Source organism: Elephantulus edwardii, unplaced genomic scaffold, assembly GCF_000299155.1.
Source record: "Elephantulus edwardii isolate Elephantulus edwardi_28Jun2011 unplaced genomic scaffold, EleEdw1.0 scaffold00048, whole genome shotgun sequence".
NCBI classification, from domain to species: domain Eukaryota; kingdom Metazoa; phylum Chordata; class Mammalia; order Macroscelidea; family Macroscelididae; genus Elephantulus; species Elephantulus edwardii.
The window spans coordinates 1,819,355-1,839,897 of record NW_006399798.1 but is presented as its reverse complement, the minus strand read 5'-3'; the positions used below and the strand labels follow the sequence as shown (position 1 = coordinate 1,839,897).

The following is a 20,543-nucleotide window of genomic DNA, read 5'->3' as shown; positions in this document are numbered from 1 at the left end:
GTGTGCACTGTGAGTCAGTTACGACAGGACGGCATACACACACGTGTGCACTGTGAGTCAGGACAGGACGGCATACACACACGTGTGCACTCTGAGTCAGGACAGGATGGCATGTATACACACACGCACATGTGCATACACAACACACACTCCATTTTCCACAAGTTGAAGGGTCATGAACAGAGTACGAGGGCCGACGGTGTCCCCCTTGTTTCTTGCTGAGGGGTGGTTCTGTGCCTCTAGAGGTTTCGCCTCCTAACCCTGACAGCCCTTGTGCTGTAGCGTGGCATGAAGAAGGCACTCCAGGGTGATGGGTCTCTTGGTGCATGGTGAGAAGTCTGCTTTCTGATGGTGCAGTATGACTCATGCTGAAGGCTTTAACCTTTAATCTTCAGCGGAAAGTGCTTAAAGTCCTCTTTCTGAAGCCCACTTGTGTCATCTGCATAATGCAGGCTAGGGGTGAGTCTTCTTCTGACCCTGATGCCGGCCGCTACCTCATTGAGTCCAGCTCCTGGATCGTTTGTGTAATAGAATGAACGGCTGTGGAGACAGGATGTAGCCTGAAGCACGCTTCGCCGCTTTGAAACCACTCAGCGTCCCTGTTCTTCTGCTCTGTTTGAACCCCCGCGCCTTGGTCAGTGTGTGTGCTGGTTGGACGTGAACACAGTTAACCAGGACGCAGAAGCAGGCTCCTGCCAGCTGGTCGGCTCTGGCTCTTGCCAACCCCCAAGTCGGGTTTACCAAAGGAGGCTCGTCTTGCTCCCGAAGAGCGGCTGGCTGAATGTGTTGTGTACTACATTGCCAGGGCTCTGGGATTCCCATTCTCAGTATCCTCCATAGTTTATCATGGTCCACATACCCCAACACGTTGGCTTAGCTGCTCAGACCCAAGTGAATGTCTTCCTGGTATTGTCTGCATTCAGCCAAGGTCCAGGTGGGGGCAACAGCAGTCTCCCGTCCAGGGGCCTCTTCACAAGCCCACCCGACTCTCTGCAGTTCCCTGTCCACGTGCTGCTCCAGCCGTGCCTTCTGATCGCTTCCAAGAAGCACACTCGCCGTGAGACTTTTCTCAGCGTTTTCGCTACAAAATTTAACTTACTGGTGGTGGTAGATTTACACGGGCTTTGTATGTATTTCCCTATGTGTTTTGATCTTTAAAAAAATATCTGTAAGTATACTATCATTTTTAAAATTACCATCATTCTTCTGAAGAACACAAAGATCAGTCTTCACAATGTTTCAGACGTTAAGTTAGACATGTGTTGCTCCACCAGAAGGTGAGCACTTGTGTGTTGTTGAGTGCCATGGTGCTGACCCCGACTCCTCTCAGCCCTGAGTCACAGGCACTGCCCCGCCAGCTTCCTGGAGGTCTCCCCGCTCTTTCTATGACCCTCCACTTTTCCCAGCAAAATGTCCTTTTCCAAGGATTGAGCCCTCTTGAAAACATCTCCGAAGTATGTGAGGTCAAGTTCTCCCGTCTGTGCCGCGAAGGAGCACCTCGTCACACTTCCCCCATGGTATGTTTCTTTGTGTGACATTCTGAACTCTTCCAGCACCACCACTCAAAGGCATCGATTCTTACTCTGTCATCCTGATTCATTGTCTGACTTTCACTTGCGTGGGAGGTAATTTAAAAGACCTTGGCTTGCATCACCTGTGCCTTAGTCTTTAAACTGACATCCTTGCTTTTTAGCACTTTGGAGAGATCCTTGACAGCAGATTTCCTCAGTGCAATGCATCTTTTGATTTCTCGACTGCTGGTGCCCCGGTGTTGATTGTGGATCCTAGAGAAATGAAAGTTTTGGCTTAGATGACACTGAGCACTGGAGCTCGCCTCTCAGATGATGGGCTGTGGAGTGTCTCTGTAGCTGCATGCTCTCCAAGCCAATGGTAGAAAGGCCTCACTTGCGCTCACTCCGTGGTTCTTGAGCCGTGAGCTCCCTGCACTGTCTCTGCGGCACCGGAGAACCTGGGCCTGTGTGGCAGAGACAGAGACTGCCCCGCGCTCGGCCCTGCTGGGCCTCACTTGCTTTGGAGATGACATTCCCGCATTGCATGTTTTAGTCAGAGACTGACTCATGCCTGAAACTGCAGGCGCCCAGAGTGAGCTGGACGTTCATATGTTCACTGATCATATGTTCACTTCTGATCGGCTTTCAGGAAGGAAATTACTCAACAGGTAATTAGCTGCTTAGCTGTTGCAGTACTGAAAATGACTCACAGAACACCTTGCACCAAGCCTCTCCCACGCTTGCATGGGGTTTACCTGGAGTCCTGCTCTGATGGGGGGAGGTGTTCCGGGACCCGGGGTCCCAGCTTTCTCAGCAGTTGTAGGAAGTGCACAGGGAAGCTCAGGTTTGTGAGAAGGAAATAGACTTTCCCTTTTCTACCTTTTGGGAAGTCAGCCCTGTTTGCCCTGTACCCAGATCCCTTCTGTAGCTGGAGGAGTTGGAGAGGTGAACGAGCCCTGAGGGAAGCAGCCCTTTGAAGCAGAGGCCGGCGAGCGCCCGCGGGCTGTGAGTAGTGGTGTGTGCAGCACTCAGCGATTCCCTCATTAATAGCTGCTTTAGTCACAAATTCAATTGGAATTTGTCGGGTTGCTTCTGAAGTAGTGGTCCTCAGGATGACAGTGTGGGCAGCGGCCGGGGCCGCCTGGCCACCACGGCAGTGTCGTCTGTCTCCCTGAGGGTCTCTCTCGCTGACCCGCTGCTTTCCCAAGCATGGTGGCCTGTCTTGGCATCGTGTCCACAATGCCTGGCGTACAGTCTCGCCACCCTCACTCCTCAGCAGCGTGTGGCTGCGGAACTTCTTCCGGCAGATTTGTTCATCCCTCTGTGGTCAGGAGTACGCTCATTCGGCACTGCTGCAGTTCCACGAAGCAGGCAGCGGTTTTCCTGGGGTCTCTCACTCACCCGGCTTTCACCTGCATCTGAAGTGACTGCAAGTGCATGGCTTGAGGCGGGTGTGCCGTGGCCCTGGGCGTCACCTATGTCTTCTACTCTTACAGGACCCTGTGCAGCGATCCCCCGTGCAGGGCACACGTCATTGACGTGCTTGACTGTCTCCGTGGATGTCGACTGTGACTCTGAACAAATGCAAATTCTGGCAACTTTAGCCTTTTCCCTGCCGATCATCTTGTGGTGAGGCCTTTTGTCCTTAGGTTGAAGTGTTCGCATTGTGGCCTTTGATCTTAAGTGCGTCAAGTCCTCCTTCTATGAGTAAGGTTGTGTCACCACACGTCACAGGTTGGTGGTGAATCTTCCTCCAACCCTGATGCCTCATTCTTCCCCGGATAGCCTACCTTCCCAGGTTCCTAATTCCCCATACAGACCGAGGAAGTGTGCTGAACAGATACAAGTCGTTGGGGCTTTTTAATATTTATTCTTTTCTCAGGATAAAACTTTGGTGCACCTCTTTTCTGACTTTAAACCATGTCTGTTCAAAGACTGCGTCTCAATCTGCGTGGAGTCCTCCTGAGCATGGTGCAGGCATGGGTTCTAAACTCCCTGTGGCATGATCCACAGAGTCAGATGCTTTCCCTGGTCAACAAAACACAGGCAGACATCTTTCTGATACTCTCTGGTTTCATCCGAGACCCATCTGACATCGGCAGGGCATCCCTCGTTCCATGGCCTCCTCTGAATCCAGCTTGAACTTCTGCGGGTCCCGTCAGCGCACTTCCGCCGCCACTCCGTCCTCTTCAGCAGGATCTCACTGCAGGCATAGTGCGCGATGGCAGCTGCCTCCCAGGTTTCTTGGCACAGGCGGTGAGCACTTGAGGCGTCACGGGTTTGTGGAAACATCCCCGTGGCGGGTGCAGGAATCTCCAAAAGCTTGTTCCCCCCAAGATCTCTCACTGCAGCTTGGACCTCTGCCTGTATGAGTTCCTGAAATGCTTGTAGGTGGGCCAGTTCCTTTGGTACAGGTTCTGTATTTCTCCCCTCTACTTGATGCTTCCTACACTTAATATTTAATGCCAGTAGAATCCTCCATTTTTGTACCTGGAGGTTCGAAGGGTTCGCTTGTCTGTTTTCCAGCTCTTTTCCTCTTGAAAAGTGCCGGGAGATGGGCTTCCCTTTGGATTTCCTGACTCCCGGTCTGTGTGCGTTGCATACGATGCTGTGTCCCCTTGAGCCGCCCTGGCTGTCTTCTGCTCACATCTCCTTATCATTTCTTCCTTGAGCTTCAGCGAGACTCTGACATCCATTTGTTCTTTGTTTCCTTTCTTGTTTTTTCAGTAGGCTTTTGTTTTCTTCAGATATGATGTCTTCCCAGGGCTCCTGAGGTCCGGGTCATTAGTGTTGGTGCATCACACCTGTTCATGAGGTGGGTCTCTAACATCAGATGAGATAGTCTCAGGGTTGTACCCTGATTCTTGTAGACTTGTTTTCCATCTTCTTCAACTTTAGCTTGACCTTGTATATGAGCAATTGATGATCTGGTCTGCAGTTGGCCTATAGCCTTGTTCTGATTGATGACATTGTGTTTTTCATTGGTCTCTTTCCTTTATCTATATGCTGTGGTTGTTGTTAGGTTCCTTCGAGTCGAGTATGACTCATAATGACCCTGTGAACAACAGCTCTGAGTTCTGTCCTATCCTAAGCTCTTTGGTCTTGAAGACTTTTGCCATGTGATCTCTGTCCCTGTCACCACGGCCACTGGTTCTCCTCGTCTCCACGTTGCACATTCTCATTATCCGTTCATCTTGAGGGCACCTTTGATCCACTTCTGAATGCAGAAATTTGTCAAAATCTTTAGTGGTTTTCATCTGTGTATTAGTGATTTTTCATAAATTTGCATAATGTTTTATTAACTGGTCTTCCAGTTGTCTGAATGTTATCCTGTCACTAATGGCTTTTCTACTTCATGCCAGATCTTGGCTTGTTCATTTTAATGATGATGGTGACATCATTGGTCATGCCTGGCACAGCAGACCTTATGATTGTCCAGTGTGAAATGGCCAGTACTTTACTCTTTCAACTCCCTGTTGTCTGGGAGCTCAGTCCTCAAGCCTTCTGTTCGATTTTGACAGGCTGTCATTTTCCTGGATTCACATGTCATACATTTCTTGGTGCTCACAGCTGTTCTCAGTTTGAGTCCTGCCACGTAAGCAAATGCAGGTCCCGGAAGCTTCACCCCGTTCATGTCAGTGGGGTCACCTGCTATCACAGCTGGGGGATCTCTAACTACCCCTCACCCTCACCCCCTTTCTCAGGATTCCCTCTGGTTACTCCCTTGGCCTTCTGTTTTCTCTACATGACTTTGAGGTGACAGACCAGTTCTGTGATTACTTCTCATGGTCCCAACACAGATGCTGTTGCCTTAGGCAGGTGTGGAGGTGGGAAGGAGGCCATGGTGTCGTACTCAAGCACTAGTGGTGGACACGCTCGGGTCACGTGGTCAGAGTGCCGCCAGCAGCTTGACCCCATGTCCTTCCCTCACTCTCTGGCCGGGCACCTCTCCTCAGGTGACTTCATGGGTTAACTGGTGCTGCCTGAAAACAACTGGACAGAGGAAGGATTCTGTTCTAGTTTCAATCAGAAGGTCTTGGGACCTAGGTCACAGAGAGGAGCCCTGGGACGCAGTGGCTCAGGAAGCCGGCTGCCAGCGGGTGGGCAGTGGTTTCCACCCAACTGCTCCATAGGAGAAAGATAGGGGGTCTGCTTTGTAGACGACGACCTTGCAGACCCTCTGGGGCAGGTGCTGTGAATTGGAATCGATGGGGCATCAGCAGGTTTGGGTTTTATTCCAATGAGATTCCTTCCTATAGCAACTTCAGGGTTGATTGACAGCTTCTGGAGCAAAAACTGAGAAGTCTGGTGTTCGCAGGGTGTGGAATCGAACCCTGGACAAGATCCACCTGGGCCTCTCCCCTGCTCTCAGCTTAGAGGTGTTCCCGCATGGGGAGGAGGGCGGGAGGGAAGGCAGCTGAGTGTCTCCACCCCTCAGCTGACGCTCTGCCTGGCACCGAGGGCTGGCACAAGTCTCGGCTGCAAAGGAGCTGGGACCGTGCAGGTCTTGCAGCCTCCACCCCAGCTGCCTTTACTCATGAATGGGTCAGGCCTTGGCCTTGGGCAATCAGGCATGCAGAGACTTCTGATTTCTGTGGCAGCATCAGCTGGGGTCCCTCTCATGGCAGCTGATAGCCCAAAGTGTAGCTCCCATACCCGGCTGCCCTCTGCACATCAGGGGCACATGCTGCAGCACTGCTAACTCACTCATCAGCACAGCCTGGGCCTGCAAGTCCTTCGTGTGGGTCTACGTGGGGGTTTACGAGTCCATTCCACGTTCATCTGGGGCGTCTGGAGTATTTCCTGGGGGCCTGGGAGCTAGAGGGACACATCACACAGCCCTGAATTCAGGGGTTTCACACAGGGAGACCTCTCATGTCCCGGAAAGCCCTCACCATGCTTCTGCGGCCAGATGTTTGTGTCCCGGCGTGCAGCGGGCATTGTGTCCTGCTCTCTGTAGTGCAGGTCAGTGCAGGTGTGTGTCTGGTGACCTCACACAGACCAGGATGAGCCCGCGTGGGGTCAGGGGCTGTTTTGGAACTGGCGTCTCCAAGTGTTCCACCTGCTGGCTAGGGTAGAGGGGCTACGTCCCTGACCCGCTGTCTGGACTAGCTGTCTCAAGCATGGAGGAGTTTGCCCGTCACATGTTTTTATTACAAAAACAGTTGATAAAAAGAAGAAAACACCCATGTCATCATCACCTTACTTTTAGAATTTTTATACACGCTATAATTTAACTTTTTATTCCATTATGTGTTGTTTACTAAACCACTGACTATGTTTAAACCTCTAAAATTTAAAGGTACATATCCCTCCCCTCCCCATATTTCTTGACACAACCTGGTGAGCACGTTCAGGGCAGCATCCGTTTGTTGAAATATGTCAGTTGGTATTCCATCAACTCCTGGGGCCTTGTTTTTTACCATTTCCTTCAGAGCAGCCTGAACTTCTTCCTTCATCACCATTGCTTCTTGGTCATATGTAGTTTCATGAAATTCTTCTGTGTAAGCCAATTTTTTTTTTAATTTTTATTTTTTGTACGGTGACTCTGTGTACTCCTTCCATCTGCTTTTTTTGATGCTTCCTGGATCATTCAGTATTCTGCCCATAGCATCCTTAAGGACTGAAACTTGAGACTTGAATTTGTTCTTCAGTTTCTTCAGCTTAAGAAATGCCAAGTGAGTTTGGCCCTTTTGATTTTTCTGACTCCAGCTCTTGGAACATTTCGTTATAACACTTTGCTTTGTCTTCCCAAGATTCCCTTTAAATCCTCTATTCAGCTCCTTTACTTCCTGCTTTCTTCCCACTGGGCCAGTTGGCAACACCGTGATAGATAGAGAAGAGATTGAGATTGTTAACAATTTCTGCTTACTCAGCTTCACAATCCACATTCTTGGTACCAGCAGTCAAAAAATCAAAAGGTGAAATTACACTGGGGAAATCTTCTGTCAGGGACCTTTCTAGAGCAGAGTCCAGAACTATCACACATAGGGTTGCTGTGAGTCTCTGGAGACTTGACAGTACATTAACAACAGCAATATTCCCCCCAAACATATAGATATAAACGCCAAATTGTTACTGCCGACATGATTCTTGCCTTGGCCCCAGCATTATAGAGGACAGTCCACTGGAAGTCTCAGAGGCATTTCTTCTGAGGGCTCCTGGGTAGGTAGCCAATATTTAGATTCACAGTTGAGCAACTGTTTGTGCTACCAGGGCCCTGAGAAAGGGGCACATTTCTTATGAGAAAAATGTCTTGACTTTTGACATTTTGTGACTGTTTCTCCTGAACTAGCATAGCACCACCCTGCATGTTGGTCAAACATGTTTACGTTAAGTGCATGTTAGTGAGACAGCCTCCATGTTAGTGTGACCGTGACAGCCTCTGTGTTAATGTGACTGAGCATGTTAACGTGACAGCCTCCGTGTTAGCATGACTGAGCATATTAACATGAAAGCCTCCATGTTAGTGTGACTGAACGTGTTAGCATGACTGTTAGCATGACCAAGTGTGTTAGCATGACTGTTCGCATGACCGAGCATGTTAGCATGACCCAGCGTGTTAGCGTGACCAAGTGTGTTAGCATGACCGAGCGTGTTAGCGTGGCAGAGCATGTTAGCATTATAGTGCATGACAGTACCTGTGTTAGTGTGGCAGAGTGTGTTAACTTTATAGTGCATGACAGCACCCGTGTTAGTGTGGCAGAGCATGTTAGCATTAGTGTTATGGTACATGTTAGCACTAGTGTTACAGCATGTGCTCCATGCATTCCCATGATGGGAGGTGTTAGCATGCAGAGTGTGCTGGCATGATTGGTCATGTTAAGGTGACAGGGAACTTTGGTTGGCTGTGGGCACATGTTAGCATGATGGTGTGTTCCCGCATGACTGCATGTGATAGCCTGAAAACATACTGGCATGACATCCCCCGCAGAGTTCGTCAGCAGTGCCTTCTTGAGCTGTTGCCACCTTGTTCCACGATCCGCTTGTCCATGGTGATGTAACAGGAGTTTGCTAGACCCTCAGTGCCACACCCAGGCCCACGGGCATGGGGCTGTCTCCTGCTCTGAATAGGGTGCCCGGATGAGGTTGTGGCCCTGTTACTCTGACTGATGACTAATTGGCTGTACCTTCAGCAGGGTGGCTCTGCAGCAGAGGGCAATCAGGAAATAGCAAACTCCTGAACTCAATTTGTGTCTCACCCTGATTACTGGCCTAGAAGCTCCAAAGAGTAAGCTGTTCTGTACATTTCAGTGACAGCTATTTAAAGTTTGCAAATTAGGAAAATGTCATGTCTGCTTTTTTCCCCTTTGAGGATATCAAATAGCTAACTTCTTAACTTAGTTCCAAATACCATGTGATGGACATGCTAGTTTCACATGGGATGTTTTTGGTTTATTTGTTTTAAAAACCTGCTTTATTAAACCTTCTGGATTAAATAAAATGACAAAACGTTGAAGGAATTTGCTTATTTTAGTTGTATTAGTGTATATATTGCCACTTTGAGCTTCCTCCTGAAATTAGCTTTTATAAAGCAATATGTAAAGCCTGACATCTGTGGTCATTTGCTTTATGTTCAAGATGATGAAGTAAAAACAATCTGATTTGTGAAAGCCTCAGTGACATCTTCATTGCCATGAGCCAGCATTCCCATGTCTGCCAAAGTGAAGTGAGCTGCCCACAGCTTCCTGTGCCCACTAATGACAGGACCACCCAGGGACCCTGCAGGCATGTCTGAGTTGGAAACAAGACGTGACTGACAGGCAGCCTCGCAGTGAGCGCTGTGGCTCTGCCATTTCCCCAGGCTTTGACCCGTGCGGGTCTCCTCTGGAACTGAGCTACTGTAGTCCTGCTGGGGGGGGGGGTGCAGATCACACCCCATCGCAGCCCCGAACCTGTGGAGGCACTGTCCCCGGCTGCCTTGGCTCACTCCCCCCTCCCCATGGTAGGCTCACCTGCCTGAGGAGGGGGCTGCTGGAGGCGAGGCTGGGGGCAGCACTGGTAGGGTTAGGGCTTGAGGTGAGGCCAGGCTGCTCCCCTTGGCCCACAGCAGAAGGGCCATCATGTTATCACACCAGGAGGACACTGGGGGAGAGGGGGAGGAAGACACACACATGACACACCAGCCTAGGTTACCTTACTGCTGAGCATGAGCTCAGAGCAGTGGCTTCCTTCCGGTGGAGGAGTTGGGGAGAGGGAGTGGAGGGAGCCCTGTCTGTCTCTCCCCTCCCCCCAGTAGCACACATCCCTCAGTGGACTAACGAGAGGAGACTTGGCCACAGGTGGATGGCAGTGAAGACCCCTCTCATCATCCCTTCTCCCTTTTTCGGGGTTTCCCTGCCTGGGACAGCATGGTGGCACCAGGGAATGGGGTTCACCAGGACACCCCCTGCTCTATGACCTGGGACTGGAGAGTAGATGAAACTCGTGAGCTCAGCAAGCAAGAGGGAAGGCCTCTGAGGATGCTGTATGTGCTCTGTTTAACTGTGTATTGTGTGTGTGCTCTGTGAGCTGTGTATAACTGTATACTGAGTGTGTGTATTGTGTACCGTGTCTGTGCTGTGCGTTGGGTTGTTGGGAAGATGCCCACAGCACCCCCCCAGCAGGCTGGGATCATCTTCTCACCTCCCCCCTCGCTGCATGTTTTTCTTAGGGCCACACCTCCTCGTCGGTGAGCACAATGTGACCCAGAATCTTGGTGAGAACGAGGACCCCTGGAGGACAAAGAGGACAGGCCAGGGACACTGGAGCTGTTCACAGACAGTGGTTTCAGAGCAGCAGTTACTCCCTGCCTGCAGATGCGCCTCTGGGCTTGTCCAGGCCCAGCCTTACCTTCCAGGTGTGGGCCTCTGTACCTGGCAGTGTGCGCTCCATCCAGAAAGGCTGGGGCTGGGTAGAGAGAAGGGATCAATACCGAGTTAACAAAGCTATCTTGAGCCCACGGAGCCCTGCCGACCCATCTCGCTGCTCGGATGAGCTAAGAAAAGGGGGGATACACCCAAGTGTAAGGCTTGTGCAGTGTGCGCGCACTTCCCTCACTGCCGCTGCCTCACTGTGGACTCACACATGACAACAACAAGAACCACATATTAGTGAGGAGCCGAGGGCGTGAGGAAGGACGTGAGGACGTGCGGTCCACTGGTGGTGGGTCAGGTGGAGGGAGGGGCACGGGGCAGGAGGAGGCGTCAGGGGCACAGATGGTGTCAGGGTGCACAAGTCAGGCAGCACCTTGGAACTCCTCATCCAGAGAGGTCTCTGCCATCTCCAAAGCTTCACCTGGGCAGCACCTGCCGCAGGCCTAGGGACCACCCGCCCCCAAAACCCATTTCTAAAAGGAAGAGTTTTGATGCTCTGGGTTCTGCATGGAGGCCCGCCCGGAGCACTGACACGGTGATGGGCCCCTGCTGCACCAGAGCCCCAGACAACCCACCCCACTGAAGGTTGTTTTGGTGGGAAAGGGAGCCTGCCTCACCTCAAAGGCCACGATGGCCAGCCCTGCCCAGAGGGACACTCTCACTGCCAAGAGCCATGCGGATTTCCACTTGGTGGTCTGGCTGTGTTGATAGTGAGCAGTGGGTGTGCAGAAGCCTGGGTTCTTTGGGAATTAGAGATGAGTACTGAGCTGATGAAATGATAGACCAACACGGAGAGAGAACCGATGGTGGCAGGAGAACGTTAGCGATCCGGTGATTCAGGTGTCCATTTAAATGGCATGAAAGCCAGTCCAGAGCTGAGCAGGTATTACAGGAAACAGTAAGGGGTGAGAACTAATGAGAATCATGAAAATAAACAATGATGCTTTTAGTCTTCAGATAATTCTTAAAGTAGAGAAAAAAACAAGTGGTGAGAAAAGATCATTTAGGTCTACTCTAAACTTCAATGTTTGAGCTTTTTGTTCTTATGATAAGTCTGCTGCCCTGGGGCATCAAAACTAAAGTGATATAATGTGTGCGCCGCTAAGGCAGACCAGAGTCCACGAACGCCATGCCAGGATTCAAAATTGGGCATTAGCAAGGGACAGCTACAGTGTATCAAGAGCATCATAAACTCAGGCCACGGGGCACTCATTCCTGGAACGCTCCACGGCTCTCTGTAGGCCATCTCGTCACAGCATTCATTGTCTGAATAGGTAAAAGAGGAAAGCTATTTGATAGAATTAAAAATGAACAATCCCTTGTTGTTGATTGCCTTTGAGTCGAGCATGATTCATAGCGACCCTATGAACAAAAGGCATAAAGCCCCTCTACAACTATCAACATTTATCAAATTTTGTAGAATTTCAGAGGTATGCTGTTGAGGAAGTGATGCCACTCCTGTTTCCAAACCTGTCAGAGTATGTTATTGTTGAGTCACCTGAGACCCATAGTGACCCTGTGTCCAGCAGCTCTGAAGCCTGCCCTGTCCTGAGCCAGTCTCACTAACTCTGACACAGCGACCCCTGTTGCCTCAGTCACTGTATCAACCTGTCTCATCCGGGGTCTCTCTTTCCTGCGCCGTCCGTCCACCTTTCCTAGCAGAATGTCCTTTTCCACGGGTGGTCTAAAAATGAACGCACACTTCATGGCACAGCGGGAGGGGTTTTGTTCCCGGCCAGTCCAGTAGACACCCTCTTGCTCTGATTACCTGTTAATGGATCAGGAGAGTTTGGGGTGTCCTTATTAATGGGGCATCTTCATTCATGGGGTGTCTTTGTCCATGAGACATCTTCGTTCACTGGGCACCTTCATTCATGGGCCTGCTTTGGTCTGAAGTGCTGCTCCCGGATCAGGAGAGTTTGGGGTGTCCTTATTAATGGGGCATCTTCATTCATGGGGTGTCTTCGTTCATGGGGTGTCTTTGTCCATGAGACATCTTCGTTCACTGGGCACCTTCATTCATGGGCCTGCTTTGGTCTGAAGTGCTGCTCCCATAGAAATCTGCTGAGAAGACAAGGAGGGAGTACAGATAGCCCGGGGAGAAGGCTGGCAGGCAATATGTGTTGTATGGTAGGATTTTCGCCTTTGTGAGAAAACAGGAAGTCAATAAAATCCATCAGGGAAACTTCAGCAATAGCAGGATTGGTGGGTGGGGCAGCTGATTGCTAACTGAGTACCTGCAGGTCAATAGTGATAGTGGGGAGGGGGGAGGGGGACACTGGAGAGGAGGGAGGAGTGGAGAGAGGGGCCAGTGGAGAGAGGGGGGAGTAGAGAGGGAGGAGGGGAAAGGCGGGAGGGGAGAGGGACAGGGAGAGGTGATGACAGCAGAGGCAAGCGAGCTCTGCCTAGAGACGAGGGACGGTACACTGGGAGCCGCATGGGGCATCTTTAGATGTTGGGAATGTGATTCGTGTATTTTCTTGTGTTTGTGTTAATCTGATATTTATCTTTTAAAATGTGATTAGCTCCTTCTGAGAACTGGAATTCCAGAGTTTTCTTTGACAGTCTTTCATTTCACAACAGTGTGGCCAGTTTGCAGGTTTTCTTCATTTGTGAAATGTCTGATGGGACCTCAGAGTGTTCTCAATATGATGCACACACTTTCTGACTAAACCCTGCCAGGTAGTGAGCACTGAGTAGGAATTAGCTGCTGAATGTGACACACAGTATGACAGTGAGGCAGGTTTGAGGACTGGAAAGCCATTTGGTCTTCCCCGGCCTCTGCCGGCTTTAAAGTCCTTGTCCGTGAATCCCCGAGCCTGGCCAACTGCAGCATTCCTTTTGACCAGTTTTCTCCCGGTGTTAGGGACCTCAGGAGGCCCAGGCAGAAGAGATCTGCTAGTCCTGCCTCTGGTGGGTCAGATCATCTGGTGGCTTAACCTGCGTGACTCGGAGCCTCGGGGCCGCTGGAGGGTCAGCAGGGAGTGAGAGGACTGTGCACCACGGGGCAGAGCCTGGTCTCAGGAACTGGGGCCGAAGAGCTGCTTCCTGCTGGCTTTATTTCAATCCTGAAGTCTTTTTGTTTTGGGGTTTTTTTTGTAAGAAAAAACATTTCATTAACCAACTTCCATGTACTTAACACAGCCTCAAGCCACCAGGACAGCACCCCTAACACCCTTAATCTTCTCAGCTCTTCTGCTGAAGAATTTGGCTTCACAATGACTGGTTGCTTTGGGAGCTTTCCCTTCCCGAAAATTTTGTAGTAACCCGCTCGAACCCCATCAGTGATGGGAGCAGCTCCAGTCTGGTTCTTTGCAGCATTTACCCTTTTCTGCTCACTGACCAAGGTCCATCATTTGTCAAGGTTGACAGTTGAGCAGAAGCTCTGATTCCTCGTCAGGTGATAATGTCTCATCCCCACCTCTCCAAAATCACCTGGATGGTAGTTGATCCTGTGGTGACGCAAGCCGCCAGCATCACCTCGGCCTCCAGGTGCTTCCAGTGCCTCTCACTGCAGCCGTGGCTCACGGGGCCCCGAGTTCCCAGGTCTTCCTCAGTCTTAACGGCATTTTGGTCACCTACAGGAAAAAGCTTCAATCCTGAAATCTTAATGAGGCCTAGCCTCTTGGGGTTTCAGTAGAAAGCTCAAGGCCGTTCCTGCCTCCTCATGAGGCTTCACACACACACACACAGAGGAACACACACATGGGGCTTCACACTCACACAGCTTCACAGACACACACACACGGGGCTTCACAGACACATGCACACATGGGTGCCCCTTCTCACTACGGACAGACCAGGAGTCTGTCGAGGTCTCAGGGTTGCTAGCTTGCAGGTCCCGAGGCCTCCCCTTCTGTGCCCTTCCCAGGCCGGGATTGCCATTTCTGTCTGAGCCTGTCCCTGTCTCTGTGTGAACAGCCCCTTGGGTCAGTGTAGACCCCTCCACAAGGCCATGTCCTCTGGGGCCTGGCTGCCCTCCTGCCCTTTGGTGGCTTGTTATTGATTGTCCAAGCTCGTTACGGTTATTGGCGAGCGTGTTAGTCCTGCACAGATTGTTCTGTCGTTACTGGAAACCAGAACGCCCGATCGATACATGCATTATAGATAAAGAGGCAAACAAAACAGACAGTGCTGCTCACAGAGGATCCGAACTCCTTCTGGGAAATGCCTCGTTGCAGATGGCCCTTAGCCATCGAGGGCGCTGTTAGCGTGGATGTCTCCTGGGCACAGGCAGTCTGGGTGGCTGGCAGTGCCAACGTGGCGCAGGACAAGTAGAGGCGCCTGGAGCACCCAGCACATCCTACCCAGCATGAGCCCCTGGCAGGTGGAGGTGCCCGCGGTCCTCATCTGGCCATGCAGCCCTTGCACCAAACCCTGTCCTGTGCGCACGCTCCCCGTCCTTCTCTGGCGCTCCTCATGGCTCCTTTCCCACCAGGGTCCTCGGACAGTGTGGAGACTGTTCATCCTTGCTGTGTGCGGGTCTTCTGGGGTGTTCTCATTCTTAAGAGCATTGAGTCAGACAGTTCCCATTTCTCACGCTGAGGGCACTTTGACCCCACGTTACACTCTGCCCTGCTGTGTGCTGGTGACCTCAACGGTGAGAGGGGAACCTCCTGAGGTCACACGGGATCAGGGACCAGGCCACGTCCCCACCCTCCTGCCCCGGCCCTCGAGGCTGGCTTCAGAGGAGCTGCCACTCAGCTCCGCACAGGATGATCTGACCAAAACCCACAACCACAAGGTTGGTTGGGCAGCTGGAAGGTTGGTGGTTCAAACTCCCTGGCACTAAGTGGAGAACGATCCAGCGTCTGCTCTGAAACCCTGGGGCCACTGTGCTCTGTCGTGTACAGCAGCTAGCACTTAACAGTTGGTCGTCTCAGGATTTAAGGTGATGCCCCTGCCTTTGCTTTTCTCTTTGCCCACACGCTTCTTTTATTAAGCCTTGAGGTTCTTCATTCGTTCCTTGTCCCTCTCTGCAGCTCACTTTCATAAGGAACAAAAACAAAAATGACAAGTGCAATCTGCCCGTTGCTTTGTTAAGAAGCAGCTCAGCCAATCTCTCCAGGGACCATCCATTATGTGGCTGCAAACTCAGGCCTTTCCGTCCTGCTGAAAACCTATTGTTGCAGCCTGTAGCCTCTGCGACGAGCTGGCCAGGAGGTTTTTCCTCATAAACCCCAGAGCTGCCAGAATTATGATAATCACGGCTTAATGCCTCCCCTGGCAGTCCCCATCCCGCCGCGGACTCGGGCTTCTCTCAGCTGGCGCCGCGCTGCACGCCTGTGGAATTTTCCACCAGTGTGACTCGCTCTCCTCTCCTCTCTACAGGTTCTGCATGCAGAAGTGCGTCAGCCTGGTGCCCGGAGTCACGCTGGATTTGATAGAAAAGTGAGTAAGACACTAAGGTCCTGTGGGTTTCTGCACCCGAGGGGTTCTCTCCTTTTCTCTCTGGTTTCCGGGGAGCCTCCTGTCAATCAGGGTGCTTCCCGTTCATCTGGGAATATTTGCCTGGTCTCAGATGACAGCCAGGCTCATGACGACGCGGAAGCTGCTTCAGGGGGGCACAGCCATGTGTAGGTGCTCGGGAACATGAACCAGAGAGCTGCGAAAACTCTGAAAATCTAAACATTCTCCAAGCATTAAGCTAAAGCAGGGATAGTGCATGTATAGCGGTAAGGAGCTGCACTGCAATCCTGAAAGCACGCAGTTCGAATCCTCTAGCTGCTCCACAGGGGAGGAGCAGTCTCTTCCTATGTGGTTAACTGCCTCTGAAATCCCACGGGAGGGTCACCTGTGGTTCATTTCGGACTTGACAGCACACAACAACAACTCTGTCTAACGTTACGTGCTGTTGAGTCACTTGCAACTCATAGCAACCCTATGTATGATAGCTCTGAACTCTTTTTCCAGAGCCAGTCGTACTGACTCCAACACACCTGCCCCGTTCCTCGAATTAGTGTCAGTCCATCTCATTCATGGTCTTCCTCTCCTGCACTGTCCCTCCACCCTTCCAAGCATGATGTGCTTCTCCAAGGACTGGTCCCTCCTGGTCACATGCCCAAACTCCTAGCCTGGAGGAACAGCCTGGTTTCAGCCTCTCCAGGACAGATCCCTGTGTTGTTCTCTTGGCGGTCCTCATATGTTCAGTAAATCGTGTGGGAGGAGATTGCCCATCGTTCTCCCTCAAAGCAGCTCATTTCAGCCGCCTGCCTTTGAGTTGACAGTGAAACACCCTACCCACTAGTGCAGCAGAGCCCACGTGCGTGCGTGCGTGTGTGTGTGTGTAAATTGCCACCCACACCGGCTCCTTCCCCCCGCCGCCTGGAGGAGCCTCACTGTGGTTCCCCTTCTACGTCATCTTCTTACACTCCCGGCCTCCCAGTGCCCGTTCAACACTCTCAGAGCAAATGGATACCTAGATGTGAGTCAGAAGTGTGCCCGTCGGAAGGTCCCGGGACACATTTCAGGACATGTCTTGGCCCCTTCCGCCCTCTGCCCAGCCTGCCGCTCGGCCTCTGGGAGCAGGCAGTCCCCACCCCAAGTCTGCTCTGCATTTCTGGGGCTGTGCCCTCACTTCACCCCTCCTGCCATGTTGTGGTTCCCATCCACAGGATGGACAGTTCTGTTTTTAAAGCCTTCTTTCTGCTCTGAACCCTGTGACCTCTTGGATGAGCATACAAAGCAATGGTTCTCTTGGGTTTGAAACACAGATCGCATGTCCTGAAGCCTGGAGTTCACCAAATTGGGTGGGAGATCTGCCAACTCATTGCTTTCTTTCGTGGGGAGCAGCCTGCCGTGGGTCAGCCTCACCCCACGGTGACCCGCACACGGCACACCCCGCCTGCGCTGGCACCATCCTCACCCACTGCCCATCCTGGCCGCTCATCTCCTTGGGGGTCTTTGCTGACCCTTCCCTTCCCCAAGCGTGATGTCCTTCTCTGGACTGGCCTGTGTGTAAGGGCCGCGACACAAACGTGTTACCCATGTTCTCATTAGCAGAGTAGCGGTCAAGTTGTGGGTGCATCTCTGTGGTGGGAAATCCGCTGAGAGGCGGATGGGAAGAATGTGGAGGCCGTCCTTGTCACAGGGACCGGTCCACCAGATGTGGTGGTCTACCAGACGTGCTCTTTTCTACAGAAAAGAACAAATCGAGTCTGATAGACATTTAAACCAAGAATTAAAGGTGACTGTGCGTAATGATACACTTGGAGTTACCTTGGCCAGCGAGAGCTCTCCGAACAGCTGTGCTCAGAGAACATTGGCTTTTTCTCCTTTATTGTTTCTTTGTAAGGATATCATCACCTACATGTTCAAGTGCATGTCAGAGCCAGACTCCACATGGTGCACATAGCCTCTTTGCCCAGCTGTTGGCTGGACATCTAGGGGACCCCCCGCTGCTCTATGTGCATTCCTTTGCTTCAGGAACTTTTGTTCACCAGCAAAACGGGGTGGTTGTGACCCAGGAGAATTGATGTTGGCAGGACACACTGAGACCTGGCGAGCTTCCTCGACACAGAGCACCCAGGGCTGACGGATCTCTCAGCCTTTCCTGGAGAAGCAGAATCTGCCAGGGCAGGTGATCTACGATTGAGATGTGTTGGCAGAATGAGGAGATGGCGGGCAGGATAGAAAGTCCAGGGGGGTGTCTGGCCATGGCTGAGAATAGTGACTGCTACTGTTGGAGGCCCGACAGGGTGCTCCTCCATCCAGCAGATGTGGCGCCCCTCGGCCCAGCAGGCCATGCTGATGGGGCGTCAGTCACGACTCGCATCTCTGCTCCCTCTCAGCGTGTGTTTACACACACAGTAAACCCTCCCTCCCTCCTTAACACCTGCCAATGGTACACCTGCCAGCTCATGCCATTACTGAATCTCTGCAGATTGTGAGCTGTCCTGTCACCTGCTGGCTGCCCACGTATGAAAAACCCACCATCTACAAGGTATATCTCACCTCCTGTCCGTGTGTGCCATCCCCCTACAAGGACCAGCTTGTGAGGGATCGGGAACTGGGCTAGTGCTGCAGACAAGGCCAGGGATGTTGGCACAAGGTGTCCTCTGCTGTGCCAAGTCCTTGTGGGACTCTTGCATGTCTTTTCTGCAGACAGGTTCCCCTGCCGTCCCCTTGTTCTTTACCAGGCTTGCTGGGTAGTCAGTCACAGATACCTCGAAACTACAAATGCCAAACCAACAGCAGAATCGCCCAGGAACATCACATAGAAATCAAGAGACTAGGGGAGCTCTGGTGGCCTAGTGGCAAGGAGCTGCAACTACAATCCCAGAGGCACACGGTTCGAATCCAGCAGATGCTCTGCCGGGAAAAGGAGGGACAATCTCCTCCTGTACCAGTCAGATCTGATTTGATGGTATACTCACGCAAAAATTTAAAAAAAAAGAAAGAAATCAAGAGACTAAATAATCTGCTGGTCGACCCAGTCTGTTTGATCGCTTGACAAGAGTTCTGTAATGCTGTTCTGTTAGAACTCCGTTTAGACTCGGTCTTTGAGATTTTCCTTCCCTTTCTATGTCTCGAGGCATAAACTCTGCGGTCTGGTGTATGTTTCCATGTACATGTATGTAACCAAGAGAACCGTGTCCATTTACTTCCGCACATGCATTCTCAGCAGCGGAGCTCCGTGTGCGGGCACCACCCAGCAGCTCTTCCTGACAGGTGTTTTTGGTTCCCTCTTTGCTTTCTTTCGAGCGTTTCCAAAGCGTTCTTTGGATCCCGGCCGCTTGCCCCCTGTCGCCTCTTCCCAAGCCTCCATCCTGGTATGAGGGCTGGGATCTTGAGTCTGCATTCCCGCATGCACACTGCTCGGCCACGGTCCTCGAACCACAGGGGCCCGGACACACACCGGCACGTGACCCTGGAAGAGCAAGTGCAAGGAGCCATTCGGGGTCAAAATCTAGGGCCGCCGGGCTCTGCTGATGACTCTAGATATTCCAGTGACCATGGGCACTCTAGATACACCAACGGCCATGGGCACTCTAGATACGCCGATGACCATGGGCACTCTAGATACACCAATGGCCCAGGCACTCTAAGATACACCAACGGCCTGGGCCTTAAACAAGGAAACTGATGAAGTGTCGTGATGTGCGAGACCTTTGTGCTGCACAAGACACTGTTAAAAAAACAAGTCACAGATTAGGAGAAAAATGCATCTAAAACACACTCTGATACAGGACTTGTGCCCAGAACTCTTAAACGTGGACCAGAAAAATCCCCAATTTTTAAGATTAGCCCGAGGTGAACCCGTGTTAAAGCGGCATTCTTTGAAACCGCACCGTTGAGGGAAGCCTGTCCCCGATGAGCTGCAGCCCGTCTCTGAGGCTGTGTGTTGGGGGGACGTGGCCATCTTCCTCCCGCGGAGCTGCTGGGGCCTCAGACCGCCAACAAGGTGCTGGCTTTGGTCTAACACCGCAGCTCCCTACAGACGACGTCCCCAGAGCTCCTGAGAGAGAAGCTTGTTGAACGTTGACTCAGAACTGACCTCCAGAGGGTTTATCAGAGGCAGTAAATCACCTGGGAGGAGATGCCCGTATTTCTTAGACGGAGCTGCTGATGGACTCAAACCACATACCTTTGGGTTTATAGCACAGTGTCTTCCCGTTAAGCCAGCAGCGCTCCCTGAAGAAAACCTCAGCGACGTGAGGTTCTGTCCTGGGTGGAGTTCAGCCGCTGTGTTTTGAACGGTCCAGGAATCACCCTCCTTGCAGCCGTCTCTGCTCGCAGCCCCGGGGGGTCCTGGGTGACAGCGTGCATCACATGGTCATGCTGTCCTCCTTGCCTAGGAAGGAACTCCGGGAAGCTCTGGCCGCAGACCACCTGCGGGGGGTCCCCTCCATCTCGGCTCCTGCACGTCGTCACAAAGCCTGACTTCTGCTCTCGCTTGGCTGTGTCTATACTGGCCCCATTGTGCGGAGCAGGAGACCCAGAAGGTGCCAGCTCGGTCCACGGCTCTGGGTCATCGCTGCCGCTACTTCCTGCACGCTGTCCTCCCCTGCTGCTGTCTCTGTGGGGGCTGCGTGCCCACCGTGAGGAGCTGCTCCGGCCTGTCGGGGGCCGCCTCTCCATCTGGCTCTCGGGCCACTGGAGTCACGCTCTCACCTGCATTGCAGGCGCAGCCCGCGTCCCTGTGCTCACTACCTGGAAGGAGGCCATGCCCGCCTTG

At 52.0% G+C, this 20,543-nt stretch overlaps 1 protein-coding gene across 2 annotated transcripts in view; it reads left to right on the top strand.

Annotated features, from left to right (window-relative positions):
* The window catches only part of RPTOR (regulatory associated protein of MTOR, complex 1), a 285,559-nt gene that overhangs the window by 178,322 nt on the left and 86,694 nt on the right, over positions 1 to 20,543 (top strand). For both annotated transcript variants that reach the window (XM_006886162.1, XM_006886161.1), the window contains exon 7: positions 15,698 to 15,757. In XM_006886162.1, the coding sequence (XP_006886224.1) occupies positions 15,698 to 15,757 (60 nt within the window). The remainder of the gene's footprint in view (positions 1 to 15,697; positions 15,758 to 20,543) is intronic.